The 22,918-nt window shown below is 34.5% G+C and overlaps 1 protein-coding gene across 2 annotated transcripts in view; it reads left to right on the plus strand.

Annotated features, from left to right (window-relative positions):
- Nucleotides 1–22,918, plus strand: part of LOC131852753 (serine/threonine-protein kinase 26) — a 92,687-nt gene that overhangs the window by 62,555 nt on the left and 7,214 nt on the right. For both annotated transcript variants that reach the window (XM_059203482.1, XM_059203481.1), the window contains 4 exons: nucleotides 11,883–12,099; nucleotides 19,795–20,087; nucleotides 20,530–20,675; nucleotides 21,480–21,637. In XM_059203482.1, the coding sequence (XP_059059465.1) occupies nucleotides 11,883–12,099; nucleotides 19,795–20,087; nucleotides 20,530–20,675; nucleotides 21,480–21,637 (814 nt within the window). The remainder of the gene's footprint in view (nucleotides 1–11,882; nucleotides 12,100–19,794; nucleotides 20,088–20,529; nucleotides 20,676–21,479; nucleotides 21,638–22,918) is intronic.

A 22,918-nucleotide genomic window follows, 5' to 3' on the forward strand; every position in this document is an offset into this window, starting at 1 on the left:
ACCAATGTCAAGCACATTGGTTGACAGTAATCAGTCGATGGCTTCGAAAAACATAATTTTACCTTAAAAGTATATTTAAATTTCAATTAGGGATATTTTTTTATTTTTTAAAAGCATATTTTTATGACATTTTAATCACAATCTAGCCGTTTTTGTGTAAATCGTTAACACATACTGAAAATTTTACGAACACTTTTGTTGTTCGACATGTCACATCTACCTATTATCTACATTGAAAATTAATTTCCATAAATAACTTATAACGATTTTATAAACGGACATCTTTTATACTACCATATTTTTGTACGAAAATTTGTTTACAAAAGATTTATATAAAATCTTCGGTGAACTATCTTATCGGTGAGATGTTATACTAGACTGACAAATGATTCTATATTTCACTTTACTGAGAAAGTTTACCAAATACATACATTATAAATGAAAATAATATAAATATACTGACTGGATCTATGGTCTGTTTTGAATTACATGTTATAATCTAAGCACTAGAATTATTTTCACTCACGCAGTGCTCATTGTGAGTGTGCAGAGTGGCCAACTGTGGGTCAAGGATAGTGGGCTTTGTTGTGGTCGAGATATTGTCGGACCCACTCACGATCGCTATGTTTATGTCTGCCTCTCTCTTAACTTATTATTTATTTTATATTACTTGTTTTATACGTCATTAGTAATTTTGTAACCATATACCGGGGGGAGGCCTTTGTAAGTAGTTAAACATGATTCAAATGAAGATGTGAATTATTAGTTACTCTATTGCGATTTTTAATATGATTATTGATCATACTTGACACCTAATGGTATATTTACAATTTTCACAGATTTAATGATTGATACAAAATTTATTAATCTATCTAATAGGTATAATTCGTACAATGTCGACAAAAGTTTGTAACAGTTTTTTTTAATGTCCATGAATTTTAAACTGGGGAATGTCATGCATTCGTCTTATATTGTTTTTGTATATAGCAATTATATTTTTTTCATTTACCACCGAAAAACAATGTTTGTTTTTGATGAGAACAGGAAACATGTTCATGTCTCTGATGGCACGATGGACGTTCACACATTGCTCTGAAATTTAATTTATATTCTGTTACTGCGCTGACGAGTTTTAGATTGCATGCCAGTTAGACAACAGTTTATTGTACCAAAATGTGACTCAATGCTCCTTTCTAAAGAAAGGACTAGTGAATGAGATTACAGGAATTTGCATTCCGTCAATATTGGCAACCCTATGTGTAGGGTCGTGAGCAGTGTCCCGTTAGGAACGCGATTAGCATTCCTATTTCCAAAGGGTATGTAGAATTGGGTTTTGGAAGATTTGTGTTGTGAAGAGGAACGACGATATGTTTCCTTATTAAGTCTGTTTATATAGCCGGAAATATATAGGTTTCATATAATTTATTTAATAGTACTGGTATGATTATTATACATAACTTTACTATTGCTGTCAGTATAACCAAATGTTTAGACTTTGAAATTTTTGTTACGGTTGAGGTAATATATTTCATATTTTTTTTTGTCTTTGTACTTATGTTGTAATCTGTTTTAAGCGCTTATATTTTGTGATAGTAAAATGATACATTTCATTTTGCTTTGCTTTTCAATAAGAGGTTAGCATTGTTAAAACGATCTCTCATAATACATGAGATAGATAACTAAAAAGCTTCTTCCTTTTGATCTCTACGGCTTTTATTTTAGGTAAGTACTATCAATAATCAATCAACCAAACGATAGTGATCAATGTAACGTTTATAGTCCATAAGAAATGTAAAAATATATTCTTAACGGATCGATATTTGTTGTAGTTAAAAAATATTTTTAAGACAATATTTAACAGTGCTTTAATCATAGTTACCTATCTATTTACCTGTGTGTATCAATATAGTTACCCATATTGATACAAACAAGCTACCCTACGTTATTAATATCAAACCATTTGTATTTTAATTTACTTCAAAACGAGGACTGAATAAAGTTCACATCGTTATTACTGTAGCGATAAAATTATATTACAACTGGGGTAACACCCTGCCGATAAAAAATTTGATTCTCTACGTAATTTCTGCATTTATTTAATGGGTTGTTTTACGCGAGGTTTGGGACTCTGGAAATATCGGATTTTACATAATAGCTCAGTTTATTATAGATATTTGATGTTGGTAAGGCTCATTATGTACAATCATTTGGATCACTGCCACTTTATGTTATCTCCCATTGGGATTTCAACTAGTATGGATGCATACTGCAAATAAAACAAGCGATATATAACAGTACATTCATGTACTGTTTATACATTGCATGTAAAATTTAAAAAAGACATAATCATTGTTTTCATCTGTCCATTTCATCGCTTATTTCTAAACAATGTAATAACAATTTTTTATACTCCTTTTCTATTATTTCGATAATTTCTACTATAAGGATTATAATAATATGTTTGTATGTCATCCTACGACCCCTGTTCCATACACTGTGTATCCGTACGAAGACGCGGCACGTTACTGGTTATTTATAATTAATTTTATATAATATTTTAAAGTAGTTTTATTATTTTTTATTTAATTAGGCATAGATTTTGTTTGGAATAAATTTATAGAAAATTGGATGTGATTTTCTAATAAATGCTTCTTCTTAAAGAGATTCAAGCAGGGCGAAACATACCTGAGATTTATAACAATTGGTATGACCTGATCACATTATCCTCGTTTACGAAAACTGTCAGAATCGAACTTATTTATAGTTAACCTTTTAGCCACAGTCGTGGTTTCTGATAAATAAATCGTAGAATCTTATCGTGCCCGCAATGTCCCTTACTCTCTCGATATCTGTATGAGTATATGATGCAATATGGCATGTTTTATGTGTTAGGACAACAACACTGTTTGTGACGATGTAACTAATGATAGTGTCTATAAAGATTAGCTGATAAAAACATAATAATTTACATGTTTTTAAGCTATAGCAAACTTTAATTTTAATGAATATTCTATTTCCAAAAACACTTAATTTGGAAACTAACAGATTTCTCGAGTATTAATCGCAACTGACGTACCTTTCTATCTCTTATTATGATATACATAGTTTATTCTTTGAGAATAACAAATTTATGCCTTTTTATTAAATCATGCATTAATTAAGATGTATAATTTACAAATGATGTATTGGCTACTATTTAATCATTTGTACATTAGTATGATGAAGGACCGTGTGTCAATTAAATTATAGGTAGATATGTCCCAAATATCGATTACGTAATATGATAATATCCATAAGTGTTTTACACTTGGTCATAACGACTGTTATTATGACATTTCGTGACACGACCATCATAAGTTATACGTTTCTACTCTCGCTCAGATGATATTATGATATTGTAATTTACTTTCACGATTGCGTGTTTGAAATTTTGAGAAACCATGTTATGTGATTTGAGTATAGGTATAACTTTTCGCCGTTTATAAGCACACAATATTAGGCACATATATTCGAATTCTGTTATGTTGTTTGCACACTATAGTGTTGTTACTTCAAGCAACATGGTAAAAAGAATGCTCAATTTGCTCGTATGGTGTTGATAATTATTTTTGTAAGCATTTACTTCCATGTCACGAAGCCATACTAATATTGTAATGATTTATGTCGATCGCTACAAGAATATTCGTTTAAATGGCCCTTTATCTTTAAATGTAGACGCACTTATGGCTTTATAGCTGGTATGGATTAACTTTATTATGCCATGACTAGTTTACTGACATATTATGTAGCATAGCTAGAGATGTATTTTTTAGATCAAACGAAAGCGAAAAATGAAATGCTTTTAAAGACAACTTTTCGTTAGCAATGTTTTATCCGGATTAAACGCTATCTGTTGAAAAGGCTTGGTCTATAAAAAGGATTTCACTATTTCATAAAATAAAAGTAACTTATCTTAGCTTTGTATGAAACTTTGAAATTATTGTTAACCTTTTAATGTTCTAATGTAAAGTTTACTAGACATTCATCTACATATATACTACCATCAAATATACATTTTCATGATACACTTTGCCAAATAGTATATAGTTAGATAGTTTATATGGAGATATAGTTCTTCTTTGATGCGGCAATTCATGCGTTGTTATATGTGATATAAGTTAGTAAGTAGAACATCTAATCTAACGTGAGATGATGTAGTTGTGGCGACGTACAAGAAATGGGATACCATGACAAATACATTTGTAATTAAATATTTTCATTTAGTTATCACTATCTTTCTTACCTCACTGTGTAGCACTAGAGAACCCTTCACAAAGTTTTATGGCTTTGTGATATGGGCGGGTTTACGGCCGGTACGACGGTAGCGAATAAGGGTTCTAGTAATGTAACATCGAAATTCCCATTCTCGGCATCCGTTTCTTTATGTCGCCCGTTGTTCTTTTGGAATATGTTATACGATTTTAGCAAACAGATATGGTGAGGAGCATGCAACAGTCCTTCAACCTATTTCAGCTATCATCAAATCTTTCTACACAAGCCCGATACGCACGGACGTTGTATGAATAATTTATTTAGTTATTATCGCGGCTCTTTGTTCTGTTATTCTCTTATTTCAACGCAGAGAAAGTAGCTATTTCCTCCACCCTCGTTGCCGGCGGCTATATGGCCAAGGCGTTCTCGAGTAGCAAAATGTTCTGGAGCAACAAATACGTCATATCGGTTCTTATTTTTAGTAACGAAACATTAATATTAAGCCAATATATCAGGTCTTAATAATTCCGTAACTGCATCATACTACAAAGATAAATTTATTTCTACCCTAGAGACGAAACTACTGCCGTTTATAAGAGCACAGCGTATCATCTTGCGAAGTTTGCCCCTACACATGGAGACCTCTGGGATAAGTCTGTGTAATGTTGGGATTAGTCAGCGTCTTGGTCTCGTTGCAGCCTCTTAATGACAAACGAGATGTCGGAAATAGTAACTTCGCTATATCGTTATCTAACTATTTGGAAGTTTTTGGTTATGGGAAAAGTAACTTTATTTTTATAGCCATGTTATAACTAAGAAGAAGTTATGACGACGAAGTGCGTCATTGCTAACAAAATTGTAAATGTTAAGTTTAAGTCAACGTATCAGTTTTTATTATTATGATCCTCTTCTAAAGACGAGCCAATACTGATATACAACAATAATGCGATTAAGTAAAAATAGAATCGAATGAGCAGTTACAAAAGCTATATCGAGGTTAACTAATTTGAGATACTTTATCACTTTTCTGATAAAAATGGTCCCCATGTGATACTACTAATTCGGCGTTTAAGAGGGATTCCCGTTAATCCAACATCCCAATGAAACAGACCACATTCAGGGAATCGGGGATTTCTCTTACGACCGTCTTATCTCCGCAATTTCGTTTGGATCTACATTTTACTGGGGCGTCCCGTTTTGAAATAAAATTGATTTGACTACGAGGATCGTGGATTGAAGTGCACTGAATTAATTCTGTCACTGATTGAAAAGTTTCTAACTTCTGATTTATGTAGGTTGAATATTGGAATGTTGATTTCGGATTTATCAGTCACCTCACGTTGGTTATATTTTACGCATCCGATCTTCAGATACCCTAGTAAGAATTTATAAATAGAATATTTTAGAAGAAAAGTTGCGGTGTGAGAATACATATCAAATTAAGAAGATTTTATTAAGATTCATTTTATAAGTCCCCTGATAAAACTGTAGTCGACGGTTAAAACTGAATCGTATTATGATATGCATAGAGCAGGTTTTTAATCTAAGATATAATAATAACTCTTTATTAATATATAAAATAATTGAAAAAATGATACGATTCCAAAAATACAGTAAATGATAATGGTTTCCGTTTTCAACGGAAATGAAGGTCAACTGCCGACGGGGGAATTTACAGAATGAACTTGGAATTTAGGAACCGTTTCTTGTTAATACATTAATTATCGGGCTAATTTATTGTTAGTACAATAGCCAAATAAATAGTAATCTCGTATCAAGTATTCATAAAATTTTTCATTCTTGGCATTCACGAAATTATTATAATGAGGGATAACATAGTCAACAAGAATTGCTGTAAGTACAGACCGTACCGTAGTAGGTACTGTATCAGACTTGCCAACAGCATTTTACTAGACCATTTCAATGACACCTCATTTGAAGTATCTAATTGAAAAACGTTTTTAACCCTCCTTGACGCTCTTGACAATTGAACGTAATGAATATTTACGAGGCTGTGACGATGGTCACTATATTTTAATATTGCTAAATTATCATTTTAGTCTGACCAAAAAACTGAAAAGAGATATTAGTAAGTAATATTTATAGACTTGTACAGTAAGGAATAGTTATAGACTTGTAAGTGAAAAAATATAAGTGATTTATTTTAAATATTAATGATCAAATGTGTATAGTAGGAGGTATAAGATATCACATTTCTTTTGGCTGCTTATATGAGTTGAATAACTTGGCTCTATGCCAAACGTAAGCGAACGTCTATATTAGGCTTCCTTATAACTTTCTTATCTTATTACGTCTAATTTGAATCATTTGTGCTCTCTAATAATGATAGCATACTTTTTCAGAAAATTTTGTTTTTAAATTGTAAGTTAATGTAAATAATGAGTTGTCAGACTTCTATATTCAGTTTAATATTATATTTAAAAATATTATTAACAAATTAAATATTAACTTTGGACGATACATTTGTGGGATACACAAATGTTTTTTGTTGTCTGAGGCTCGAATGCCTGACTATTCAAACTTAAGGCAGTGTACCAAAACATCAGAATACTAAAGTTATAGTCAAAGGTATCTTATTATAATATATTGCAGACTGAACACAGTACCAGAACTTCCTAAGAATGTGTCTTACAAAAAGCGACCTAAACACCAAAAGTAATCTCTAAGAAACAATATGGTATTGAGTTCTATCTAGACTATACTAGTAGGATTTTCGATTCCCGACAATAGTTTCAGACTTCTTGTAAACTTAAATTGGTCGGATCCGTGTTTACAGGCAACTAGCGGCATCCAATCGTCCGGGAAATTATTAAGGCGGGCGGATGTCGGGCGCCCGCCCTCGACGCGTTGCCATGCCGACGGGAGTGCTGAATTAGTTAACGAATGATGAACATCCACCCCTGTTCGATTGTTGCCGTCAAAGCCTGCGTTCGTATTTCGAAATTGGGATGTAGCATATCATGAATGGATGATAATTTCCTCCGTTTATAGTATTGAATACATACGAGTATTACCATTGGCTGATAATACTAGATTATGGCTACGAGTTCATCTATTTATTATGTATTATCTTGTTTCGATTGCGTCACACCAATATCATCATCTTACCCGCCGCTGACAATTGAGTATAGAGATAATTGTGAAAATGTAATACCTATCTTAAATTCTAACATTACAATAGTATACGTAAAACATTGCAATAATAGATAATACTATTTTGAAATAAATTATAAATTTATCGCTCTTGATATTATTGTGAAAATAAAAATATGATAATAGACTGGCTTTATAAAAGAGAACAGTTGCAACACAGCTTTTATCTATACAGGAGATAAGAACATTTATTTGCATATACCTGGAAACTTCAAACAGCGTTCCAAGGTGGTGGAAGGAGCAACGGATTTGTTATGATTTACTCACCGACAGTTAACAACTAGGTGTAACAATATTTGTTAGCTACGAAGTTTATAGATATTTTTGTTCCTTAGATTGTGTGTCCACTAAACCTACGTCATGTTATCATAATGTAGCGAATGTTTACAAAATTACGTTCTTGAATAGTTTTATCTGTATACACTAATTATTATCAATAAACTTGAAGACACATAAATTTACGTGGAAACAAACAAGATATAAGACTGCAATTACGTATCTATTTAATTATTACGGGTCTTCTAGATTACGGTATAATTAATCGTTTATATTGCACGTATTTGAACTTTGACCGAGTAATTATATCCTAAACATACTTTGAACAAGTGAATACTAATTAATATCTCAGTGTTTTACTATTACAGTAACAAAAACTATATAATTATAATAAGCGTTTATATTTATCACAAATATTTTTATAATTCGTGATTAACATGCGAGTTTCAAAAGTAATTAGCTGTTTGCATGCCTTAACTGCGCTGTAAGGCTCCGTTATTATTAAAGTTATAATGAATTAACAAGTTGAAAACTGAATCAACTTCATAACGAGGCAGTCTTGCAGTCTTTTAATCTTGTCTGCTTAAATGTAAACTTTGGTTCGTTAGGTATTTGACTTGTATAGAATTAATAACAGTGCACTTCTTGTTTTACTTCGGTGGGTGTCGCGACGTCGAGGTCTTTGACCGACGCCATTGGTTACTGTGGCAACGGGAATCTATAAGTTGGGTACACAGCTTCATATACTGCGCCTGAAAACACCGTAGAAAAAAACCTTTTACGAAAGCCTTAGTCTTTTTATTTCTCGTTAAAACTCTGCCTTTGAGTACCTTATGTTGTAGTAAGTCGCTGTGTAAGTTTGCAATTTGCGTGTGTTTTAATGAGTTCTAATTACTTGCTCGCTGAAGCACAAACAAATAATCCTGTGTGTTAGGGTATGAAAGTTTTAAAATTATATGACACGGCGAAAAATTATGTTAATAGCAATTGTAATGGGTATTAGACACGTAGGAAAGAATATATTGGTATTCATTTATTAATAACGTATTACATTTGCATGTTAGTTTACTTTCGCATTATTTAATATCAGTTTTAAACTAGTCAATAATATTCCAACTTGAAAATGTCAAATTAATATTTCTCTTTTTGTCTCTATATATCTTTCCCCATTCTAAGCACTATCTGTGTGCCTAATTAGACAACAAACAAATAGACATTTAAATACCTACATATGTAACATTGAAAAGGACAGTGTTGGCCTATAATTGTTTAGCATGCTCTCGAATGAACTTCTTTCGTCGGTGACGGTGACCCGATCTTAATAATGCCAGTACTAACGTGGCCCGATTTCCGGTACCACGAGATGCTTTGTTTTCCGTTTCATTGTTCCATCACTACTGTATTATATAACTATACACTGATATCATAAAGAGAGTATTATTGAAGTGAATGATAATAAACTATATATACATGTGTACTCTCACTGAATATGTATTTAAATACATAATTAAGTATCTGTTTTATATTTAAAATATTCACTGAACGAGTTTCCTCTTTTGTTATATATTTATGTTACTGTGTTATTCATTTTTATTGACATATATTTTCTTGTGGCAAGATTAATATAACAACGTAACAATACTGATATTGGGCAATGTTTTCCCAAGGCGTCACCATCGTCCTTGATTCGCAAATCCCATTTCCCATTATATTATTACTCGTGTTCAATTATATTAGACGGCGAAGCTGTTATTAAAGAATGTTTACGGTTATACGTTTGGGCTGTCAAGGGTAAAGTTGCTGAATCCCAAAAGTTTGCAAAAAGGGCACCCATTTTACAGATAACATTGTAACCGTTCTTTATTTGCTATGCAAATATAAGATGAAATCAGGGTCATGTACATTATGTCCTAAACATACGGGGCTGTTTTCTGGGATCTATTTATTTGTCATGAACGTTCAATTATTTTCCTCCTACCTTTTATTGTTTGATGTTTTTGGTATGAAATGTCTTGAACTGAAAAGAGGTTTTACGTGGTTCTTAATTGCATTAAACAATCTGGGCTACTTCGCAATTTAAAAAAAAATGTGTATTAGATACTTCCAGTATCTCTGCGGTACGATACGATTTCTTAAGCGATACAGTTATTTAAACTAGTTTATAAAAGATACCATTGATATAAAAAACATTTTAAAATGGGTTCTAATATTTATAGTATAATTAATAGGAATATGTGTTAGTCATGTGGTATTTTGTTATTGTAAACTCACACCTTTTCCTTATGTGTACCAGTTATAACTACACTTGCAGCTCCAGTTGCCTAAAAAAGTTTAAATTCGACGAGGGATGTTAATTATAATATCAGTAGTATGTGATTTCATACCGTCATATAAATGTTATGGAAATAGTGACCGAACGACAAGGGTACAATATGGTTGTAACTACTGGATGACCCTGATGCGTGTTTGTCAAACCAGGCTGATGGTCCGTGAATGGTCCGCGCCGGATCCGCGCTCCGTTGCGTGCATTGTCTTCCGCGTTGCACTGCCGCACGCCGCGCTGCCGCACCGCGTGCGTCGCACGTAATAGCACATGTGGACCATTTCCGTGCATTATGTATGATTTATGAGTGTTGTCAACATATTTCAATAAACAATATAAAGATTAAAGTGAACGGAACTAAGATCAACTCATAACATTGACTTTTTAAGGTATATTTCCGTTAAGATAGATAAGGTAGGTAAATGCTTTATTCGCTCTACAAGATAAAAATACAGCAAGCTTGTATATGTATATTATGCATGTATTTTTATATTGTAAAGCGAATAACCATGGTTAATGAATGATAAAAATACAGAATGCGTATAATAAATGACAAAACAGATGCGTGTGTAATATTTCGCACGGTTAAGAATAAACTATTTTTTTAAACGTACTTTCATCTATCTATGTTTAGGCACTGGAAGTCACGAATTCCAAAGGTATACCTAGTGTATAATATAAAAGTTAATTAACATAATAAATCTATAAATGACGGCTGACTCTGAGTTAAAACAGGAAACACAGTAACGTTTAGGTTATTACGATATCCATGTGGTAAAGACACACAATTAGCCAAAAAGGCTTTTCGCTGAATAAAAAATAGTCTGATTGTAGTGAGTTATTTAGAGGCTATTGTGCCATGTTATGTATCAGAACTAGTTTTATGGTTATTAAACAACTGATATACAAACTTAAATATTTTTTTTCCAAATACATACATAATAGACAAGTAATTAGATAGAGAGTATTCAAATCGATACAAATAATCATATTCATTAGTTTAACTTATTCTCCAATAGAAAACTTGATAATTTCTTATCAAGTTTTCAGAATAAGTTTGTAGCTTGTAATGTCATTTTCGCGTGTAGTAATTATCTCTATTGAATGTGACATCAATTTTAAGAATGACATCTCAACAAGATTCATGGCCGAAGTTTTCTAATAAATTACAATTGGTCCCTTCCCATTTCAACTCTGAACGGGAGAATGTCAGGAATTATTACGTTGTACCTTATTTTTTTATTACTAATGGCCTCAAGCAAGGAGGTAAGATGACATGCTCAAGTACAAGATCTAGTCTGGAAAATGTTTATCATTTTGTTATATTTTAAAAGTTTTTCCTAATTTCGCTTCAACTTTTCATTACTTTAGTCAGTGCCGCACGCCAGTCTCTTTGTAATAATATTTAACGAGCCTATTAGTGACTAACTCATTAAAGTGTAAGTTCCAAAATTATTACGTATCATCTGTTTGTAAGACATCATGTGTATACGAGTATAACTTTACTGTTTAAGCACAGATTAATATGTATATTATATGACATTTTGTATTTCAAAGAACGTAAAATATTAATGCTTTATTTTGTTTAATTTCGTGCATTTGTCTTCGAATGAACGTTCTCTATTACGTTCAGATACATAAAAATCTGTATAATGTACATGTATGTTAGATTAACAGTTAAATCCATCATGATGTATCTCGGATTATTAGTCATTATTTAAATTAGCACAGAATTCTGTGTTCTTTAATTCGAGTTAGTACTCGAATTAAAGAACACACAACACAACAAAACAACTGATAGCGACGCTCACAGTATTTTTTATGAAATGATGGTAATTTAATATACTTTTCTTTTCAGGGAACAAAACTATGGATCATAATGGAATACCTCGGCGGGGGTTCGGCCCTCGACCTAATGAAAGCGGGTAGCTTCGAGGAGATGCACATAGCAGTCATTCTGCGGGAGGTGCTCAGGGGGCTAGACTATCTTCACTCTGAGAGGAAACTCCATAGGGATATAAAGGCAGCAAACGTGCTACTCAGTGAGATGGGCGATGTAAAATTAGCAGACTTTGGTGAGTGTATTCACAACTACTAGTTGTTTGTGAAATAAGGATTAAACCTGATTATTCGAAACATTCAGGGAGAGAATAGATTTCTTAGTCAAAGAAGTTTTAACATCAGATGAAAAGTTATAATTTTATTCATATTTTAATCCTTTTTTTATTATGTAGTATGAGCGTTGAAGGTGCGAATAATTAAGCTATATGTATATCTAGATTGCTCTACCTCTTAGGTTTGATTACAATATCTTTCATGCTTCTCTGTAATAATATTATTCTTATAATTAACTACTTTTTTGATAGAGCTTCAAAGCTCTAGGACTCATTTTATGGGTCTTCATCTTACTAAACTGATAAAATATATAGCTAAAATTTATCTGTTTGTAATAAAAATAAGTATAATATGCCAGCATTCTTGTTGAGAAACTCTTTTGATAATATATTCAAAGTTTATTTTTTGTATTCTTTAATCAAAAACATATAAAACAAATTCTATTCAAAACTTCACTGTCTACCATCTTACCATCAAAACATTTATACCGTTATAAATAGTTTTAATTGATATTAGAATAATTCATACAGAAGAATTGTTGTAGAAATATGTAATATATTTCTACATCTACTACAATTCTTCTGTATGAATTGGACACTATACTATTGTGGTGTGTTTTTCCGCTGCAGCTGCATGACAACAGAAAATAAAATACTTATTTTATCTAATGTAAATATAGACATACCAAGAAATGCTAGTAATAGAATTGCCGTTAGGTATATGTACACAACGAAAATTCATTTGATTTTTTATCATATTAGTCTCAGTAAATATGATCTAAAAAAAGTAGTCAGCGTAATGGTGGTTGGATTAGAAATCATTACGAGGTTTAAAACTAAATATAAAACTTATTTACAAAATATTAATATACCTAGGTAATTTCTAATAGATATTGCTTAATAAATGTTTCCGATGTATATTATAGAAACTTTTCTATTGCATCCATAGCATCGTTTTTCTTTTTGTTTGTTTTACTCCTTTCGTAGTTCTAATATAATATGGAGTTGATAAAACACAGGCCAAACACTCGAATTCCTGCATCGAAAATAATTCATAAAATGTTGATTATCTTGGTTCTAGAACTTTCGCTTGTATGATTTTTGTACACTTTCTTTTATAGTAAATGATAAATTGAGTATCTATTCAAATGTATATCTATGGATAGGAAGTAATAAATATGTTATGCGATTGCCATGCATTATTGATTCAAGATCGACTAGTAACGTTACCGGGCCGCTCCTACGACTATAAAACTAAGCGATGCGTGGAATTCGAGCACGAAATATTTTACAGCAGCAATCTAATCGATAATTTCTGATATAGCTCGCCGATGCTCAGGAATTTGTAATACTTTTAATTATTGTTGCTTGCGTTATTGTTGTAAATTTAACAAGATACCCATAGTTGTTATCGAGAGAAATGCATTGATAGCATCGAATATATTTAGCTTTATATGTTAAACGGATATGGAAGCGCTACTGTTGTCAAAGAAATTTCTTTATAGAGTAACATTTCTCTAAATATTAACACAGGAGAATTACTTAGGCTTATTATTCAAATCAAATATGGAGATCCACCTTATAATTAAATTATGTATACTATATGTATTTTCACGGAATCAGTCTTTAGAAAGGACACACCTTAAGTCTAAGTGGGGCATCTCATTTATGGGAGAGATTTTTGGTAAATTTGGATCTTGCCTTAGGTATCTGGTTACTCATTTTCTAGTTTTGCTGTATGTTGTGAATTAGAAGTAGGTAGGTACAGTTGACGTGATATTTTCCAGACGTATCCGCCATTTTGATTTTACGTAATTAATAGACGCTCAGTACAGTGTTCTGTGAGATAAAAACATACTGCCTAGACCAGACGGTACTCCAAAGTAAAATGAAATGTCAAGCTAATGTCATGTTCGTTTCTCAGACTAGATTCCTAGATAGAGTAGATTGTAGTGTATTTTTTATTGTTCCTTTAGTTATCTGTTAGATTAGGTTACTAGATCTATTTTCGCGTAGAACTGGGAACTCATTTATGCAAAACAACGAAAGCTACCACCAGTTCGCGGAGGTCATTAATTTATTCGTTGTCGGATCAAAATGTCAAATGTATTTCCTCCGTCCTTAATGGATAGAACGCTGATTTTAACAAATAATTATAGGTATGCATAAAATTACGATGTCATTTTTTATATAAAAAAACTTTTACTGTTTTACTCAGTACTTCTGTTTATAAAGTTTCATTTCCACTGAATTTTATTAATGCTTACTATAAAGTTGTATTCTCTGCGAGTCATTATTTTCTATTCTCCATTATCATTAAGTACCTTTAGATGAAACGGCGTTTACTTAACATTCTTAATTAATAGTAATATATAATGAAAGACGCTAAGGCAGTACAATGTTGAGATTTCTCACAATAAGCTAACCGCAGCCGTTGGCGACAGTTTGGCTTTAGGCCAATATTTGAACATTTACAAAGCGGTTCGGATGCCGCCAAAGACAACAGTATGCCCTTTTGTTTCTGAATTTATACTACAGTTGAATGCTAATATTTGTAGCGCCAAATACAGTAAAATCTTCGCTACAATGGTGTTTTCCGGTACTGTGTATGTATATTATCTATTCCCTTTCAAACACCGACTTAAAAGACGGGTATTATAAGATAATCTATCGGTCTTTTTCTGGTACTGTATATAGCTTCCCAACGGATTGGCCGATTTTGTGTTATTTTTTGTTTGAAAGCTGAGTTATTCAATATTGTTTTTTATATATAATTTTTGAGTACACTGGCAGGCATCATTTGAGTATTCAAAGGGATTTTACCAACTTTTTTATCCGAGTTTTAAATTTTATTTATTTTACATGTATTCTACCCTAATTAGAGACATGTAAAAATATTTTAAAATAGTTTATATATAAAAATAGTTTGTAATGTCAACTGACCTCCATCGTAGTCTTAAGTTATTTATTTTAAAATTTAAATTTCCCTTCAACAACTTACTCAAAACGAATAGAACTATTTTAAGTGGCTATATGAATTGTGTACAAGAATTGTAAAGTAATATGTCTATATCTCCATTGGCATCCAGTTTTCTTTATAATATTCGAACTGCAAACACGCTGCCCGAATGACTCGATGAAAAGAGGAAACCGTTGAGTACACAAACGCACTCTTTCGAGTTTGTCTGATATTCATATCGTTGTTCAAGTCTCTATAGACTCGCGATAGTTGAATCTTTTCATCCGATATTCGATAGTTCGTTATCCATTTCTAAATATACTATCATTTTCCTTAAAAAATGTTAATGCCTTGGATTTTATATCTTAAAAACAATGCATCTTTACGAAAACTAATCTATAGTATATTTACTAAAACTAAATATATTTTTATAAATTTTCCTTAGTTTCACGTTTGTCATTGTGTATGTAACAAAATATATATAGTTTCGTTGAAAATAAGATGGTAGGTGATTGGTAGGTGATAACTTGTAATTTTAGTATATATCTTTTTATAACAATTCTGTTTTACAAATAGTATTCAGTTTTGCTTCAGCGATGAATTCACCGATCGATGATCCGCCGCAATCTGATGTCATTCTCCGGCGTATGTACTTTTATTGATACAAGGCTATTTCAACGTTCTTATTGTCTTAACAATAAGGTCTTGATTTGAATAAATTTCCGCCAATTGAAGCTGTCGTATGTCCGAAAATAGCATATTATTATTGATTCTTGTTTGAGTTAGGCCACTTATAGTAATTATGAATTCATTCACGGTTTATTCCGATAAACAGATTCCAATTACGAATTTTTACTATCTACTCTTTAGCATTATTACTCCTAAGTTATCAAAATATTTATTAATTTCAAAATAAACGAACAAATTATTCCATATTTATTTATTAATTACATAACTGAAAAAATACGATGTAAATAAAAAAAAATCTTATTATCGGTTATCTGCTTCTATTTACAAAACATTGACCTATACTTATATATCGACAGTCTCGGTTGTCTAATCTCTGTCTGTCTGGTCATCGCCTTTTACGACGTCGCAGGTTCGATTCCTCGCACGGTACAGACATTTACAGTACAGTATTCACAAATATGATTTTTTGAATCGGTCTGGGTGTTTTCTGTTTATATTATATATGTATTTACAAAAATGTATTTATATCAGTTGTCTAGTGCCCATATACAAGCTCTGCTTGACTTGGGACTAGATGTCGCTGTATGAGTTGTCCTGCGTACAAAAATAGTATCACCTGTCAGACTATTGTTTCCAGAACTCTGCAAAAAATAGGTTTCTTTTATAACATCAGAATCTGCTAAATAGGATTTGAAAATGCCAACATAAATGGATATTTTCCGATTTCCAACCATAATCTTACCATTCTCTAATATTACTGTGTAATGCGATTTACATACGTGCAAAATTTCCAGTCAATGGGACACTGGGAGTGGATCTTATTTACCTTATATATTATAGACCTCAGAATAGGTGAGGTTGTAAAATGTTCAGTAAACTAACAATTGTATAAACAAGAAGTATGGGAAATTGTCGTTATTATTTATAAAATAATACAATATAAAATACAAGTGTTACACAACTTATGCGCACATTTTTTTTTTATTACCACTTAGGTGGCAAACAAGCATACGGCCCATCTGATGGTAAACGGTTACCGTAGCCTATGGACGCCTGAAACACCAGGGGTGTCACATACGCGTTGCCGACCCTTAAGAAACCTTAATATACCCTTCTTGAAAACCCCCATGCTGTAGTCTCTCGAGAAAACCTTGGCAGGTAGTTCATTCCACAATCTAAGTGTACGCGGGAGGAAGCTCCTCTGAAACCGCACTGTCCGAGACCACTTAGGTTCCAGGGTGTGGGGATGAATTCCCTGTCGATGGCGAGCGGTGCGATGGTAAAAGGTAGCCGTAGGCATCATGTCAAACAATTCATCAGAACACAGTCCGTTGTATATTCGGTAGAACACACAAAGCGATGCGAAGTCTCGCCTCAAGTTAAGTGGTTCGATACCGTTAGAGAGATTGGGATCATCGACAATTCTCATAGCACGTCTCTGAACCGAGTCAAAAGGACCGAGCTGGTATCCAGGTGCTCCTGCCCAAAGATGAGAGCAGTACTCCATGTGCGGCCGAACTTGCGACTTATACAATAGAAGTCTCTGGTTCGCAGTGAAGTACCGCCTCGCTCTATTCAGCACACCGAGCTTCTTGGACGCCAGCTTGACCTTTTCTTCGAGATGACTACGGAACTCAACTGTGCTAGAGATGTCGACACCGAGAAGTATGAAAGCGCGAAGAGGCGCGTGAGTACGGGACACAACTCAGGAGCACACTTCTTTAGCACCAAAGCCGGTATGCCGTCTGGCCCGTTCGACTTGTTGACGTCGAGAGACAGCAACTCTCGCCGGATACTCCGTTGTGTTACTGATATTTCCGGCATAGAGTTACCACACCATGGGATGGTAGTAGGTATGGTGTTCCCAGCGTCTAAAGTCGAATTTGAGGCAAAAAGAGCGCACAACAAATCGGCCTTCTCTTTTGCACTATGTGCCAAGTTATCATCTGGCTTCCGTAGTGGTGGTAAGGACGACTGACTAAAATTACCTTCGGCAGCCTTAGCAAGGGACCAAAAGGCTCGACTTCCAGAAGGATGACGGGCTAGTCGCTCCCCAATTTTGCTGATGAAGTCGAATTTGGCTCTAGCAATTACTCTGTTACTAAACCTGGATGCAGCATTTATATTCCGCCTCGCATCAGATACGCCAACATCCCTGTTGGAACGAGCCGTGGTCCAAGCCTGATAAGCAGTTTCTTTAGCCTGTCTGGCTTCTCTGCATGACCTATTAAACCACGGTCGCTTTTTTGGCCCCTGAAGCAACAAGCAGATTTGGAATGAAACATTCCATACCCGCAAGTATGACTTCAGTAACGGCGGCTGTACAGGTATCGACGTCTTCTGATAGCTTCCAGTACGAGAAGCAATCTGTCCCAATCTGCTGACTTATAATGCCACATGCGACGTCGACCAGGTGTTCGGTGTGTGGCAGGTTGTGTGGTACTTGGGATCGATGATCTTCCACGGTGACTGAATATTCGTCCGACCTGTAGTCAGAGAAGATCCAGTAAGGAGCTCGTATGGGTCTAGATATCTGGTATTCTCGTTGGAGAATGAACCAGTTGTGAGAATCCATAGGCCAGGACAAACTCGTGAGCAGTTCTCCCCGCATGGTCAGTGATTCGAGAACGGAGCCACTCGGTGTGATGGGCATTAAAGTCTCCAAGTATCACTAAATTCGCGGAGGGATATTGCTCGAGAACTTTATCAGACGTGATTTGAAGGTGCTCAAACAGACGAGTCGTGTCCTCGTCACCGCTATGAGATGTATAGGCACGCGTAGATACCGGTGTACTCACCCTGATCTACGCGTACCCATAGTACTGACAGGTCTTTTTTTTCTAGGCCAAGAAGGCGGCGACAGCAAATATCCTCCCGGACATACAAACATACCCCAGCTCGACGCACAAATTTGTGCTCAAGTGTATACCCGGGATACGTAAGGTACGACGTATCAGCCGGACAGGATATCTGTGTCTCCGTAAGGAACAGAAGGGTCGGCTTGGCGGTCTCGAGATGATGTTGGACCGCATTGATGTGTCCGTGTAGTCCCCTGATGTTACAGAAATCCATATTAATAGTGGATAGGGGTGCCGCTGATTTACTGCGATTCCTTTTCTTTTTTCTGGCCATTTGGGTATTGTTTTTTTAAGGTTGAAGGGGAATGATCGCGCTGGTATTAGAAAGGACAAAGTATGTGGCAATGCACCCCAGTATTGCACAGGTTTGGCAATTTGGTGGCACAGCGGCCGGAAGGGCCCCCGGTCCCCCCACTGGTGTAGCAGCCGGGTCCACTCCGGTCTCCTTCTCCGGCACGACTACTACACCAGGGATTATGCGCAGGTTCAGCCTCCCAGGGCGGAGATTAAGTAATCCCTGGGTTCGGGAACCCAACAACCTGCGGGCGGCCAGCGGTTAGCCGTTTCACCGGGTCTCCCTGAACGCTGCGCCACCACGTCGCGCCTATGCAATCCCGCGGCACTGTTGAACACACAGGTCCTCCAATACCAGCACAACCAATCCCCACGGGGCTCTGGTCACCTTTCACACCACAGGAACACAGTGCTGTCGCAAGTACAGCACTATTTGGCTGTGGTTTTCTGCTTGGTGGAGGTACTACGCCAGTTCGGGCCGCCCCAAGTCGAGCAAGATGTATCAAAATACATCAATCTGTGCCCTCCCTTCCTAGAATTTTCATTGAGAAATAATAATAATCACTATACATAATTAAATAACATATTGATTGTGACATGGCATATATAAAATATTATCTTTTATATACTAGTTTTTATTCGCGACATCGTCTGTGACTAAGGATAAGTTTATTGCATAGCATAAAGCATTTTACGTTCATCATCTAATTACCTCCTTTAATACTAGGTACTTGTAATTAAATCAAGTCACATTGTATAACTAACGTTTCAGATGTCTAGATATAGTAAAGAAATTTTCCATTGTATTTCTGATATTAGTAAGAGTACTAATCTCATTATCATATTCTTTCACAGGAGTTGCGGGTCAATTAACGAACACGACAAGTAAACGGAATACATTTGTCGGCACGCCATTCTGGATGGCACCTGAAGTGATAAAACAGTCCTGCTACGATAGCAAAGCGGATATATGGTCACTGGGCATCACAGCAATAGAGCTGGCTAAAGGGGAACCACCAAATTCGGAATTACATCCCATGAGGGTGCTCTTTCTAATACCTAAGAATAACCCCCCGCAACTCACAGGGAGCTACTCGAAGCCGTTCAAAGAGTTCGTCGAAGCGTGTCTGAATAAAGATCCAGAAAATGTAAGTGCTCCATTTTATGTACGTTTGCTAATCCTCTTACTATTTCCCCCTCGCTATCCTAGACAAATATCATACCGTCTCGTATTTATTTACAGCGGTGTACGATACCTACTATTGTAGATGGCTCGGACGTGGTGAAGGTTTTGTAATGTTACTATTCATACAATGAATTTAAAGAATATTCAATAATATGACATTGCTGATTAGTTATGCTGTTAGGTGTAAGTGAGGTAAAGTGGATGTCATTCGATGTATGTAATAATTTAGACTGAATGGCAATCCATTTAGAAATACTATGAGTGTTTACTACTACTGCTACTAGATACATATCACAAAAACTTAAATAGCGTTTGCCCTTTCTCGTTACTCGTACTGTACATGTAGACAAATAAATATATATAAAATATAAATACATATTCATATATTTATATATTATTTCCAGAGACCAACGGCAAAAGAATTACTGAAGTTCCAGTTCATCAGGAAAGCGAAGAAGAATTCATATCTAATGGATCTTATAGATAGGTATAAGAAGTGGAAGGCGCAGAGGAGCGAGGAGAGTGAAACGGAGTCAGAAAATTCTGATTCGTAAGTATATTAAATATTCAAAGATTAACGGAAAGGGTATAATATAAGCTGAAACTGAGGACGTGGGTCGAAGTGTCAAAACAATTATTGAACCTTTCTATCTAACCCACGTTTCAACATAAATCATATTGTACGTACTTTTATATTTTTTTAATTTTGCGTGAATGGAAAAATATTTTTCCGTTCCATAACTGTTTCGACTGGATTTCAAAATAACTAAAAAAAGGAGGAGTCACTTTAGGTTTACATTTAGTAATGTGTGAGTGATGTTTTCTATATATTTGTATATTACTTGCGGCTCATCTCGGCTTCGCACGGGTGGACATTTTTTTTTACTCTGGGACAATATAGCATTCTAATGATAAAAGAATTATTTAAATCGGCACAGTACATTTTTGTATTTATACGTACAAAAATATTTTTTACTCTCATTATATTGTAATATTATTGTTGAATATTATTTTTCAATCTGTCTGTCCTATCAACAATGCAATGCAGTAAGTATTGCATTGTTTAATGCAATGCAAATTGTTTTATGTATGACCTGATATCTTCTTCAGGATTTAAACGTGCTCTCTACACCATAGGGTGCTAAAATAGATTAGAATAGACTATTATAAATAGAATTATAGAGATATTTATAAATAGACCTATTTCTATATATCTGAAACATGAAATAGTGCAGTCTAGTTTAGACTGTACTATTTTCATGTTTCAGATATCTATGAGCTTATATATTACTATCCTATACTGATTCACTAACATTTACTACGTTTCTAAATAGTTGCTTGTTTCAATTTCCAGCGAAGAGTGCGGTCGTGGTGACGGCGAGTCGGATGAGAGCGGATGGATCATGACTGTTCGTGGGGGAGCAACCGCCAGAGCGCTGCAGAGTTCGCAGCCTCTACCACCGCTGCAGTTACCCGACGACAACAAGCGACGTGCACCGGCCGAAGACGCTGGTAATTATACGCGTATATATGTATATTTTGATTCACTTCTAGCCCTCTATTCTAACAGATAGATAGATAAAACTTTAAGTTAGGTGGAGCGATGACATACGTAGGGTTTACGTGTAATAACTAGAAGAGAAGGGCTGAAACAGTGCACAGTGGCTTGCTTTGAGAGAAGGCTATGTCCAGCAGTGGGTTGATGATGATGCAAAGTAAATACATACAACTAGATTAGTCAGTTAACAATATTCAATTTAGGTATAAACAACTTATGAGGAACAAAGTGAGTGTGCATTGCCCATGTGCAAAAAAGGCAGCACTTCACTGTATTGTTTGCTGATGCAGTAAACTACTAGCTGTGGGATATTGTCCAAGGACATACGCGAGATCACATGCAATAAAATCGACGTATCTAAACAGCTCTACTACACTCTCACTAATGACAATGAAAATTAAAACCAACAACAAAATGATATTATAGATATAACTTAAAATAGGATTCTGCAATTATCTTCCAGTAGTTTTTATGGCATGGCAAAGAAGCCGATGGCACCCACCTAATGTAAGTGGTTGTCGTCAACTATATACATAAAGAGGGGCTGAGAGAATACGTTATAACGATTGTGAGACCCGCATTGCTACCGTTATGGACTAAGTACAGACTACGGAGGCATAGTCTGCAAAGTCACTGCTATATCTTACTCACTCATCGTTCACACAGGAACACAACTGACAGAGTAACTAAGAGCAATTCAATTTTTCTACAGCATGCACAACATAGAAATAAACACACATTATATATAAATACACAGATATTCGGAATGTCACGATGTAGTGAATGTTACGCTAATACCAATATTACACGCATTATTACCAATGTCAACAGTCAATGTTAAGGACATGGAATTTTTCGATATAGTTGATTTTGGGAGTTCCCGCGCTTATGGCGTTACGTAACCAGGCCCATTAGTTTTTACTTTGTTAACAAGCATTATTCATTAAAAATAAACTAAACAAATTTTTTATTCAAAACAACGGAGCACTTGGACCAGCTACTTTTTATTTATAATTTAAAATAAATTATAAAATACAACGAAAAAGTGTTTTAGATTTTTTGGTTACATTATGTTCACATTTATTGAGGAGTTTGCTTCCAAGACAACATACACAAATGAAATATGTCTCATACATGTATTAGATTTCATTAGTAACATACTTACTATAGTTATGTATGTATAAGCTGTGTTTTCGTTGACGCCTGATATGGCAGTGAAATTACAAGGCAATAAA

Source organism: Achroia grisella, unplaced genomic scaffold (genome assembly GCF_030625045.1).
Source record: "Achroia grisella isolate CSIRO2021 unplaced genomic scaffold, CSIRO_AGI_Agris_v1 utg856, whole genome shotgun sequence".
NCBI classification, from domain to species: domain Eukaryota; kingdom Metazoa; phylum Arthropoda; class Insecta; order Lepidoptera; family Pyralidae; genus Achroia; species Achroia grisella.